Genomic DNA, 13371 nt, shown 5'->3' on the forward strand with positions numbered 1-13371 from the left:
TTTGAGATGGAGTCTTGCTCTGTCGCCCAGGCTGGAGTGCAGTGATGTGATCTTGGTTCACTGCAACCTCCACCTCCTGGGTTTAGGCAATTCTCCTGCCTCACTCTCCCTAGTAGCTGTGATTACAGGTGTGCACCACCACACTCAGCTAATTTTTGGATTTTTAGTAAAGACAGGGTTTCACCATGCTGGTCAGGGTGGTCTCGATCTCTTGACCTCACGATGCGGTGCAGGAGGAGGCCTGGGTGCCCCTTCAGAGCAGGATGGAAGGCAGTGAATCCTGCCACCAGCCTAGAGCTCCGCATAGGTCCTGACTGCAGGTGGAGCAGCTCCCCTGGCCACGGCATCGCTCTGGCTCGGCTCCTGAGGGTTCCTGGAATTACATTGGGCCCCTTGGATAATCCAGTCACCTTTTATGACATCTGCAAAGTCCTTTTTGTCAAGCAAGGTGACAATCACTGGAGCAACCCAGGGGGTGTGAGGGGGAAGTGGCAGTCATGGGGGCCAGAATTCTGCCTACCACACCTCCCAATCTTCATACCCTGTGGTCTACAGTTAGAAGTGAATGTCACAACCAGGGGTGGTGGCTCGTAACTGTAATCCCAGCACTTTGGGAGGCCAGGGCAGGCTGATCACTTGAGGTCAGGAGTTCGAGACCAGCCTGGCCAACATAATGAAACCCTGTCTCTACTAAAAATACAAAAATTAGCCGGGGTTGGTGGTGCACACCTGTAATCCCAGCTACTCAGGAGACTGAGGCAGGAGAATCGCCTGAACCCAGGAGGTGGAGGTTGCAGTGAGCCAACATTGCACCATTGCACTCCAGCCTGGGTGACAGAATAAGACTCTGTCACACAAAAAAAGAAACAAATGTCACATTTTATTAAATCCCCTTTAAGTACCTAATATCATGATCATTTATACCTTTTATCTTTTGACCTATTGATATACTAACAGTTTTATTAATGTTAAAAAAAAATCACATTCCTGGAATACACCCTTCCACGTCATGACTAATTCTTTATTATCGTGCTAGATTAAGTTTGCTTCGTCTTCATGTTGGCTTGTTGTAACGTTTATCAATAAGGATGGGGTTTTTTTTTTGCTTGTTATTTTTGTCAGGTTTTGGTGTTGGCGTTATATTATTTTGGTGAAATGAACTGAAAAACCATTCAGCCTTTTAGAAGCTCTCAGACACTCCTCAGAACACAGGAAGTAAGCTGCCTGGGTCCAGCGCCTTTCTCACATGGTTCTTCATCAGACTCTTCAGCTTCTCACAGTCAGTAATCAATTCCAGTTTCCTACTCATCCCTTGGCCCATTTCCTATAAAATCATGTTTCACTGAGATTTTCCAAATCAGTTGGCACAGAGTAACACAACATGCAAAATAATATATTTCCCAATAATATAGAAAAAAATCCCACCTGTATTTGTTTCATTTGAATCTGCTATTTCCACTTTTTTTATTGTCTTTGTCTTACCAGATGTTAATCTCTTGGTTGGTTGTTTTCTAAAGAATTAGATTCGGCATCATATGGGTTGTTCTGTTTTCCAAGTCATTGTTTTCTTCTGCTTTCCCTTAAGTTTATTTTGCTGCTCTTTTTCTGCCTTCTGGAGATGGATGCTTTGTTCATTTATTTGCTTCTAAGTTCAGTTTTGTTTTCTGTGCTAGACTTTCTGAAGTATTTTATTTCATTGGCCATCCACCATTAAAGGAAACTTCCTGTGTGGGGAGAATCCCAAAATAGCTGGAACGCCGGGCCCCACCCTCCCATCCTCATCATAAATGCCGAGTCTGGGGCAGTCGCTGCCTTCGCCTGGCTGGCCAGGGGCTCCCACCCAGGTCTCTGAATGGAGTTGTGGTGAGTTGCGGTCTCTGCAGACAGAGTCAGAGTTTCGAGTCGACAGCTGCAGCAGAGGAAACTCAGTGATGGAGCCATTAACGTCCTACCTGTGGCACCTCCTCCCGCACATCCTGCTGCAGGTGCAACAGCCTCCTCCACTGTTCCTGTTTCTCAGCCTCATTCTCCAGCCTCCTTGCTGATTCTACCGGCAACCTGGCAGTCTTCCAGTTAGTCCCTCTTCTGCTTAGGTTAACTATTTAGGTTTGAAATGTAGAATTCTGAATGGCATGGTTTTCTTTTGCATTGTTCTTGCTGCCATTTTCTAAATATTCTACAACTGCAGTTTTGAAGTTTCTGTCACCCAAGATTTAGGAAAAGCCTCTTTAGAAAGATTTATAAAAAGTTTTTAAAGTTGTTTTGCTAAAAAGCATTACAGTTAGGTATGTTTGTGCATTTATATCTTTGTGATTCATTTCTAGTTTTATTGTATCACCAGATGACATTTGCAGTCTGATACCTGCTTTTAGAAAGTTGGAAAATGTTTTGGGCCGGATATGATTAATTTTTGTAAATATTTCATGGATGGTTGAACATAATAAGTACACTCTGTAAAAACAAAGTTCAACATATATTTATTATACTTATACACTGTATACTCTACTTACAGCTTGTTGACCTGAGCCATCAAAACAGATATATGCTGTTGTTTCTCACCGCCATTATGTATGTAACAAATTGCCTTTGCATTTTCTAACAACTTTTACTTTATATATTTTGATGCAATGCTATTTGGTACATAAATAGTGATGACTTCATTCTACTCTTAACCAATATAAAATTATTCTTTAACCTGTTTGATATGATAAATGCAATACTGTCTGCTTTGAGTTCTCCTTGGTCTGCTCTTAATAATGATCCCTGGGGACTGTCTCTTACTTTCACATACCTAGTCATTGTCACAGTGCCTAATACACAGATGCCCATTCAACGCTGGTGAAATGAAGAGATACTGGAAACCAGGAGGCAGACTGAAGTCCTGTTTGTTTTGGTTCCTAGGAGGATACAAATCCCAGCTCCCTTCATTCCCCTCCCATGACTTGCTTTCCTATGGGAAATTAATAGCCCTCTCATCACACCCAAATAGTTGCAAGGACATTCCTGAGTGCTAATCTACACCAGAAGGCAGCTGCAGGGCCAAACCTCTGCCGTGTCCAACCTCTTAATGCACCACTGTGAGGCAGTGGCCGGGTTCTTGTGTGCAGCACATGGCAGAGTGTACACAACGCACAAGGTTTCTGCAGTCTGAGCTCAGAAGCCCACACACAGAGGAAGCAGGAGAGGGACAGCGGGGAGATGCTGGGGGACAGAGGGCAGAGCGTGCAGTAAGATGCCATCAGGTGCCTGGGAGAGGAAGAGCACAGCCAGAAAGAGGTGGGAGAACGAGAAAGGGAGCTTGTAAGGATTTATGCTTTTAAAAAATTTTTTTGACATAGTTTCACTCTTGTTGCCAAGGCTGAAGTGCAATGGTGCTGTCTTGGCTCACTGCAACCTCCGCCTCCCAAGTTCAAGTGATTCTCCTGCCTCAGCCTCCCAAGTAGCGGGGCTTACACGCATGCGCCACCATGCCTAGCTAATTAAAAGAGGGTGAAAAGCCCTGCCAGAAATACAAGCAACTGGACGTGGAGTCCCTGCAGAGGGTACCTGGAGGCTCCTTGTGGCACCCATACCAGAAAGGACAGAAGACAAGGGAACAGGGCACACCCTGAATGGGGGAGGAGGCTGGTGCTGCTTGATGCCCCTGGGTGCTGGCACGGCCTGAGAGCTCCATGTGCTACTTCCTTTGTCCTCACAGCCCCTCCAGATGTGGCATCACAGGTGCAGAGACAGTCCCCTTGCTCAGACAGGACAGCAGGGTTGGGACCCAGGTAGCAGCTGCCTCCAGAGGCCACCTCTCAGCCTCGAGACTAAGCTGCCTGAGTCTGGCCAGAGTCAGGTGGACTCCTACGTATCTCAGTCGTAAATGGTTGCATTGCTTCATCTCACTGTCTAGCAAACTTTCTTATTAGTTTGGTCACAGTGTGTGATTAAATCTAGTTCATGTAAATCCATTCTTATTATAGGTTTAGGCTGTACTAAAAATACCCAATTCCAGTAAAAGCTGCTGGCCATTCTGAGGCTGGACTAGGGCCCACCAGAGGACAGACATCCCTCATAGGGCCCACCCTGTCAGAAAAAACGAAGGCAGCACACACCTGGGGCTTTACAACACACATAGCGAGCCTGAGAGCGTCTCACAGGCCCATGTTTTGCCTCTTCAGCCCCTTCAGTTTCTCTCGCTTTAATGATTTGAGGGATATGAGGATCTGAGCGAGAAGAGGTGGCTCTCCGGCCCCAGCTGTTGGTTGTTTAAAAATATTCCATAACCTCAAAGCCCGCCTGGATAAATAAACAACCCAAATGCAGTGTCCCACATGTGCAGAAGCAATGCGATGATGAGACACAGAGGGAACCAGGGACAGACAAGCATTCGGAGGAAGAGACAGACAGAAACAGGCAATAGGGACAAAGTCAGAGAGAGACAGAAAATATATTCACGTCTATCATGGCAGATCATCTAAATCCTTCCAGGTTACAGAGAAACAAGGCGATTCCTACCGCCTTGTGAAGACGCTTCTCGTTTGAATCAGCTACTCGGGAGCACTGACGGAACCATTCCCATCGCTGATGAGAATATTAATGGCCAGCCATGCGCTTACCGACCCCTCAGTGTCCCAGAGGCCTGTCTGTGCTGGGTGCTGTGGGGGGCACTATCCCAGTTAATCTTCAAAAGAAACCTAGGAGGTAGCACTAGGATCACCTCCTATTTTACAGATGTGGTAACAGCTGGGAGTGTCCAGACCACTTGCGGGGTTCCAGTATTAATGAGTGAGAGGACCAGGATTCAGCCCTGGTCTGTGTGTCCTCAGACCCAGGTCCCCAGCCACTAGAGTCTGCCAACCAGCTCTGTTTGACCAGAGAAAGCTCTTTCCTCGGTCCTCATCTAAAAAGGCCCCTATGACTTTCAAACTTATTTAATAAAGAAAACTGCTCTTCTGAATGGCCTAGGAAGCTGCATTTTTCTTCTCTCCTCTCCCATGCAAAGTGACATTTATTTATTGTGCTTGGGAAGGACCAGCTCAAACCCACTCATTACAAGGTAAGGGAAGCCATAGGTTCCCACCTTGGCTTCCAGCACACCATTGTACTATTTCCCTTGCTGCAAAAAGAAGTCTTTCAGTAAAAACTTTCCATCTAAAAATAAGATCATGGCTAATTCTGCAATTCCACTTCTCAGTGGGAGACATTTGCCTTCCATTCTATTTTTCTGATCGCAGAAAGTCCACTCCGCTGTCCTGCCCATCAGTCACACCCAAGGCCCCCGTGTCCCGCAATTAACTGGAAAACCGCAGCTATGCAGTTTTGAATCACTGGATGGTGTCTTGAGGAGCCCTGCGGGCAGCTTTACTTTAGATCAGTCATATACTATGTCTTCAGCTGTCCCCATGGAGCTGACCCTGAGCACCACTCAGAGGCTGTGGCTTGTGGTGTGCTCCTGGGTTCCAGTCTTTCGCCTCTAGGCCCCACCCCAAACTTCCCCACTTCCTCTCCTTTCCCTTTCTCTTTCCTGTTCTGGGTCTCCCATGCATAGGCCACCACCATGCTTGCTTGCGGGTGCTGAGTGGCCACCATGACTTTGATGTACCAGAAGGGTGGAGGCCTGGCTCCTGGCCTATTACAGGCTGGTGGCTCCTAGGTTCATGGCTGGTAGAGTGCACAGGAGAGGACCCTATCATACATGCAGAAGTACACCGTCACCAGGGGAAGGCATAGATATTTGTGATGAATCTCATTCATCCGGGTTCTTTAAGGAACATGTACACCTATGGGTAATGGGAGGGAACAAATGCAAGCGACTATATGAACTTTTGGAACATCTCTGACAATAATCCAAAAGGAATTTTAAAACAGTAAGTCACAGGAAATTGGAAAGAAAGTTTTGGTTCTGATTAAAAATCTAGCCTAGGCCGGGAGTAGTGGCTTGCACCTATAATCCCAGCACTTCCGGAGGCCAAGGCAGATGGATCACTGGAGGCCAGGAGTTCAAGACCAACCTAGTGAACATGATGAAACCTCATCTCTAAGAAAAATACAAAAAAATTAGCCAGGCATGGTGGCATGCACCTGCCACCATGGGAGGCTGAGGCAGGAGAATCACTTGAACCCAGGAGGTGGAGGTTGCAGTGAGCCGAGATCGTACCACTGCACTCCAACCTGGGTGACAGAGCGAGACTCCATCTCAATTAAAAAAAAAAAAAATCTAGCCTAGAGACAAGAAACAGAGGATACATGAGTGGAAACACTGGGGTGTTTAGAAATGAGTAAAAAGTTGTATAAATGATAAAGAGAAGGAAGTGCCCAGCAGGCCCTTTCGTTTTGTAGATAATACCCTACCTACCAAAATATGGACTAGAATAAGGCATGAGCCCTCCAGGAGAAGGCATGCAGGATGACAGAACAGTTTACGTGCGCAGGTGTGAGACACAGACTATCCTGTCATGTCAAAGGCTTGGAGGTCAAAATTACAACCCAAGAAAGGGTCCTGAGAACTCCTACAGGGAGACTGTTCCCCCAGAGATATTTATGATGCTGTGCTCCTTCAGCTTAAATTGTCCCCAAGATCAGTGTGGAATGGACACTGTGGCTGGTGTCACTAGGAAGGGTATCGGTAATCAAACAAAGGTTGTTGTGTGTCCTTGTAGAAATCCTGGTATGCTCCCCACCCATGGAGAACTAGGTGTGGCTTTGGTCATTGCATTTATACAAGATCAAGATATTGTACAGAGAAAGCCAATCAAAACTATCAAGGGAGCAGGAGTGACAACAGCACTGGCAGCTGACAATTACACAGCGTTTGCCACACGCCAGGCTCTTTCCACCCATTCATTCATTTATTCTCTCCATCATCCCATGCAGCAGGCATTTATCGACCCCACCACAGAAATGAGGAAACTGAGGCATAGGGCATTTCAGTGCCTGGCCTAAGTCACTCAGCTGGTATTTGAATCTAGGCCATAGTGCCAGATATCAGGCTCTTAACTGACAGCTACTTACTACATGGGAGACACAGAACACATTCCATACTGTTCTGCTGGGGAGGCAGGGCTAAAAGTCATTTACCTACGTTAATAAAACCAAGACGAGGCCTGACAGAGAAAACACGAGCTGTGTGCCAAACTGTAGATTATTAAAGTTAGGGTAAAGTAAATTTAAGACAAATAAATGGAAGACCGCTTTGCACAGCAGGACATCCATTATAAAATCTTATTTTCCTCAAGGAGGCCCGTATGACTTCCAAACTTATTTAATAAAAAAAACTGCTCTTCTGAACGGCCTGGGAAGCTGCATTTTTCTTTTCTCCTCTCCCATGCAAAGTGACATTTATTTACTGTGCTTGGGATAAACCCACTCAAGAAGAATTGAGACTACAAATTCTAAGACTCATGAAGAGTGCTGCCGATCAGTGCTGTGTCACTCAGGGAAACTAGGTTTGTTCTGAGGTGCGCCTCTATCCTTTCAGGTACCAGGTAACGGGGTTTCCATTGCTTATTCTCTCAGGAATCCCTGGTCACTTCCGCTGGAGGCAGGCTGAGAGTCTCCCCACCATGGGAAAGCTTCTGTCCTCTTCTTGCTTCCCTTCCTGTCACTTGGGTGTCCTGCTATCTCCTTGCCAACCTCATCTCTCACAGTTCCAGCCACAGAGGCCACAGAGAGAAGGCGGTCTGTGGGTGTGCGGAGCAGCGCTCAGTCTGCAGTGACAAGAGGCCCTTGCCAAATAATCACGGGGCTGGGCCCGGGTCACCTGTAGAAGGCCAGTGCTGGGCCGGTGGTGGGGCCCAGCCTTACAGCTGCAGACCTCTGACTCTCAGTTCCCTCTGCCTGTTTCCCTAGCCTGTCCTGGCAGAAGCTGGGAGGCAGAGAGCGGAGGCCCTGGTGGTCTCCGGGAAGTGTACACACCTTAACTCCAGCTCCTGGGGAAGGAGTCTCTCAGACCTTGCCTCTTTTCCTGTCCCTAGAAGGGCTGGGGATCTAAAGCACCCAGCCCCTCTGAGGAATCGGGACAAACACCTGCACAAGGATGCCTCCCGCAGGTGTGCGGCCAGCCCCGTGGCAATCGAGGGACCTGGTGGGACACGGTTTTATTTCCAGTGCCTGCTGACCTACCAGCCTTGGGTGCCTGTACTGGGGGAGGCGCGGCCTAGGGCGGTGCAGGGTGTAAAGAGAACACAAAAGAGATTTGGTGAGTCTAGGTCAGGTGAACCGGATCAGTGGCAAGAGGCAAACGCGCTGAAATATTAACCATTACTGAGTGTTCCATGGCGCGGGGATGCAGACGTGCAGAGCCCACCCGCAGGCCCCGGCCCCGCCAGGCTCCGCCCAGGCGCTACTCACCTACGCAGTTATCACAAAGGCTGCAATGGGAGGCGCGAGGGGGCCGGAAAATCTTGCAGGTGAAACAGTACTTAAGTTTCACGGTCTGGCCATTGATGATGACTTCTTTGGTTCTGGGAGGCGGGCGGTACCCCCCTGAACTGGTGCCGTTTGCGATATCTGTGGAGGAAAGAAGAAAACGACCCTTCAGACCTTCTCTGGGCCTCGGCGGGACCCATCTGCCTGGAGTGTGAGCTTCGGGGGCGGCAGGCACAGCGGCTGGCAGGGCCCGGGTACCCACGCTTTACTCGGGCCAGTTCCGGGACTCGCCCTCCACGGGGACTCCGGCCTCCTTTGCTGCACACGTGCCAGGGGCCACGTGACTGAGCTCTGGCCAATGCCGCACACGTAGCCCCGCCCAGCCAGGCCCTCCCTGTGGAACCCCGCCCCATTCCTTCTTCCCCCTCCCCTCCCTGCAGGTTACAGGAGAGGCCCCAGGCCACCTTGGGAGCCACATCTGGGGACCTGCCTGACTGCACAGAGGAGGGCCTCCCCGAGCTCTTCCTGCCTGCACAGGCCTGTGAGCCTAAACTCCTTCTTTAAACCTGGGGAGGCTAGAGTGTTACTTGTTACAGCTGCTAGCCTTGCCCTAATTAACATACCACCCTAATTCGCTGTCCTGGAATGCTGGACTCCAAATCCAGCTCCAGGGTCCCTTCACTTTGCCCATCGGCTTCCTCAAAAATGCCAAGTATAGAATGGGAGGGAGATAATGCAGATTGTAAAAAATACATTTTTGAAAAATCATTAAATGTATATTTTGAGAATCATTTCTGCTGGGCGAGGTGGCTCACACCTATAATTCCAGCACTTTGGGAGGCCAAGGTGGGTGGATCACGAAGTCAGAAGATCAAGACCATCCTGGCCAACATGGTAAAACCCATCTCTACTAAAAATGCAAAAATTAGGTGGGTGTGGTGATGCATTCCTGTAATCCCAGCTACTCAGGAGGCTGAGGCAGGAGAATCTCTTGAACCAGGAGGTTGCAGTGAGCTGAGATGCCACCACTGCACTCCAGCCTGGCGACAGAGCAACAATCCGTCTCAAAAAAAAAAAAAAGCCATTTCTACATTTTATCATCTCAATAGCACCTTTGATTTTCAGAACCATTTCTAAAAATGTCAATGAAAATACAAACATTGAATTTTTAAATTTCCATTTTATCTTACAGTCTCTGATTTCACATTAGGATCAAAAGGGAGCTTTTAAAACTCCCCTAAGGTGTGAGCCCTGCCCTAGATCCATTAAATCAGAATGACTCTGGTTGTTCTCATGTGGGCAAGGGTTGAGAACCCCTCCTCTCTGGGAAGATAAAACTTCTAGTTTTATTTCACCTAGACCCCTCACAGCCCTATTAGCCTTAACAAGAAGAATCTGGGGCAGCTGGCTGTGTAGTAAAGAACAGGAGCACAGGGGCAGAGGGAGAATAGCAAGAACTTCTATGAGGGTTGCAGCTGAGATTCTGTGGCTGACAGATGCAAGCCAGACCTAAGGGACTGGATCAGTCCTGGGGAGCATCAGAGCTGGTAATGTTAAAGATAACTGTTCATTTTAATTCTCACCCTCTTAAAGCACACACTATCAAAGATGGTTGCAAGATATTTTTGGTTCATTTCCAAAGTGGTAGGAATCAGTCCCGTTACCCACTCAGGCCTGTCACACAACACCAACTCATCCTGGGCAAGAATCATGGAGCAGAACTGCTAAGATCCTGGTCCTGCCCTCAGAGATTCTTTCATTGGTGTGGGACATTGTATTAGTCTATTTTCATGCTGCTAATAAAGACATACCCAAGACTGAATAATTTAAAAAGGAAAGAGGTTTAGTTGACTCACAGTTCTGTAGGGCTGGGGAGGCCTCAGGAAACTTACAATCATGACAGAAAGGGAAACAAACACATCCTTCACATGGCAGCAGGAAGGACAGGTGCCAAGCAAAGGGGGAAAAGCCCCTTATAAAAGAATCAGATCTCGTGAGATCACTATCACAAGAACAACATAGGGGTAACCGCCTCCGTGATTCAATTACTTCTCACTAGGTCCCTCCCACAACATGTGGGGATTATGGGAACCACAACTCAAGATGAGATTTAGGTGGGGACACAGCCAAACCATATCCTTCTGCCCCTAGTCCCTCCCAAATCTCATGTTCTCACATTTCAAAACACAATCATGCCTTTCCAACAGCTCCCTAAAGTCTTAGCTCATTCCGGCATTAACTCAAAAGTGCAAGTCCAAAGTTTCATCTGAGACAAGGCAAGTTTCTTCCATCTATGAGTCTGTAAAATCAAAAGCAAGTTACTTATTTCCTAGATACAATGGGGGTACAGGCATTGGGTAAATACACCTGTTCCAAATGGAAGAAATTGGCCAAAACAAATAGGCTACAGGCCCTGTGCAAGTCCAAAATCTAATAGGTCAGTCATTAAACCTTAAGGTTCCAAAATATTTTCCTTTGACTCCATGTCTCACATCCAGGTCACACTGATGTAAGAGATAGTCTCCCACAGCTTTGGGCAGCTCCACCCCTATGGCTCTGCAGGGTACAGCCCCAGTCCCAGCTGCATTCACAGGCGGTGTTGAGTGTCTGCAGCTTTTCTGAGCATACCATTCTGGGGTCTGAAGGACAGTGGCCCTCTTCTCACAGCTTCAATAGGCAGTGCCCCAGTGGGGACTCTGTGTGGGGGCTCTGACCCCACATTTCCCTCCTACACTGCGCTAACAGAGGTTCTCCATGAGGGTTCCACCCCTGAAGAAAACTTCTGCCTGAACATCCAGGCATTTCCAAACATCTATTGAAATCCAGGCAGAGGTTCCCAAATCTCAGTTCTTGTCTTCTGTGCACCCACAGGACCAACACCACGTGGAGGCTGCCAATGCTTGGGGCTTGCACTCTCTGAAGGCACAGCCTGAGCTGTACCTTGGCCCCTTTTAGCTATGGTTGGAGTGGCTAGGGTAGAGTCCACAGGCTGCACACAGCACGGGGGTCCGGGACCTGACCCAGGAAACCATTTTTTTCCTCCTAGACCTCTGGGCCTGTGATGGGAGAAGCTCCTGCAAAGGTCTCCAACATGTCCTGAAGACATTTTTCCCATTGTCTTGGTGATTAACATTCAACTCCTTGTTTCTTATCCAAATTCTGCTGCCAGCTTGAATTTCTCCCCCCAAAATGGGTTTTTCTTTTCTACCACATGATCAGGCTGCAAATTTTCCAAACTTTTTCGCTCTGTCCCATCTCAAATGCTTTGCTGCTTAGAAATTTCTTTCACCAGTACCCTAAATTATCTCTCTCAAGTTCAAAGTTCCACAAATCTCTAGGGCAGGGGCAAAATGCCACCAGTTTCTTTGCTAAATCAGAGCAAAAGTCACCTTTATTCTTGTTCCCAAGAAGTTCCTCATCTCCATCTGAGACCACCTCAGCCTGGACTTCATTGTCCACATCACTAGCAGCATTTTGGTCAAAGCCATTCAACAAATCTCCACGAAGTTCCAAACTTTCCCACATCTTCCTGTCTTCTTCTGAGCCCTCCAAGCTGTTCCCACCTCTGCCTGTTACCAAGTTCCAACGTCACTTCCACATTTTCAGGTATCTTTATAGGAGTGCCCCACTACCCAGGACCAATTTACTATTAGTCCATTCTTATGCTATTATAAAGACATACCCAAGACTGGGTTATTTATAAAGGAAAGAAGTTTAATTGACTCACAATTCTGAAGGGCTTGGGAGGCCTCAGGAAACTTACAATCATGACAGAAAGGGAAGCAAACACATCCTTCACATGGCGGCAGGAAGGAGAAGCGCCAAGCAAGCAAACAGGTAAAAGCCTCTTATAAAACTATTAGATCTAATGAGAACTCACTATCATGAGAATAGCATGGAGGTAACCGCCCCCATGATTCAGTTACCTCCCACTGGGTTCCTCGCAATGACACGTGGGGATTATGGGAACTACAATTCAAGATGAGATTTTGGTGGGGACATAGCCAAACCATAGCAAGCATTAAGATGTCTACAAACTCCTCAGAGATGTTGATGTGGTTTGGTTTTGTGTCCCTGCCCAGATCTCCTGTTGAACTGTAATCCCCATATCAGAGGAAGGGCCTGGTGGGAGGTTTTTGGATCATGGAGGTGGATTTCCTCCTTGCTGTTCTTCTGATAGTGAGTTCTCATGAGATCTGGTTGCTTAAAAGTGTGTAGTACCTCCCCACTGTGCCCTCTTCCTCCTGCTCTGGCCATTTAAGACCCTCCTCTTTTCCTTCCTTCCTCTTTTCCTTCCTCCATGATTGTAAGTTTCCTGAGACCTCCCTAGCCATGCTTGCTGCACAACTTGTGGAACCATGAGCCAATAAAACCTCTTTTCTTTATAAATTACCCAGCCTCAGGTAGTTTTTTATAGCAGTGTGAAAATGGACTAATACAGACGGGAGTCTGCAGCCAAAGATGAGAAGCCCTGCTCCAAGCGTGGTCCACCAGCATCCATATCATCTAACAGCCTAGCAGAGAAACAGGTTCTCGGCTTGTCTCAACTATGGAATGGGAATCTGCATTTCACTGAGATTCCCCAGTGATTGAAACTTTCAGGTTGGAGAACCCCACTGTGGGGTGCCGGTAAATACTCCCCAGTCCACACATTTCTATGTGCCTCTTTATTATGTGCTCAAATACACTCACTTGCATGATAAAGAGCTAAACTTAGAGAACACAGCTTAGCCAGGTGAGGGGCTGCATCACAGAACACACCCAGCACCCAAGCATTTTCACGCAGAGCACTTGGTGATTTAGAACAGCTCAGGGTATCTGGAGAGCTGTGCTGTTCTGCCCCCTAGCAGGGCTGCTGTCATTCATAGACAGTACCCATGACTCACATGTCATGATTCAGGGGCTCCAAAAGGTATGCCCCTCCCTGCAGTCTTCTTTAAAATATATATATATATAATATATATTATATAATATATATATTATATAATATATATATTATATAATATATATATTATATAT

The 13371-nt window shown here is 47.3% G+C and overlaps 1 protein-coding gene across 4 annotated transcripts in view; it reads right to left on the reverse strand.

Moving 5' to 3' along the window:
* ZDHHC14 (zinc finger DHHC-type palmitoyltransferase 14) overlaps positions 1–13371 on the reverse strand; it is a 305991-nt gene that overhangs the window by 78668 nt on the left and 213952 nt on the right. For all 4 annotated transcript variants that reach the window (XM_037741941.1, XM_037741934.1, XM_017538670.2 and 1 more), the window contains exon 3: positions 8335–8493. In XM_037741941.1, the coding sequence (XP_037597869.1) occupies positions 8335–8493 (159 nt within the window). The remainder of the gene's footprint in view (positions 1–8334; positions 8494–13371) is intronic.

Source organism: Cebus imitator, unplaced genomic scaffold (genome assembly GCF_001604975.1).
Source record: "Cebus imitator isolate Cc_AM_T3 unplaced genomic scaffold, Cebus_imitator-1.0 Scaffold6, whole genome shotgun sequence".
NCBI classification, from domain to species: Eukaryota; Metazoa; Chordata; class Mammalia; order Primates; family Cebidae; genus Cebus; species Cebus imitator.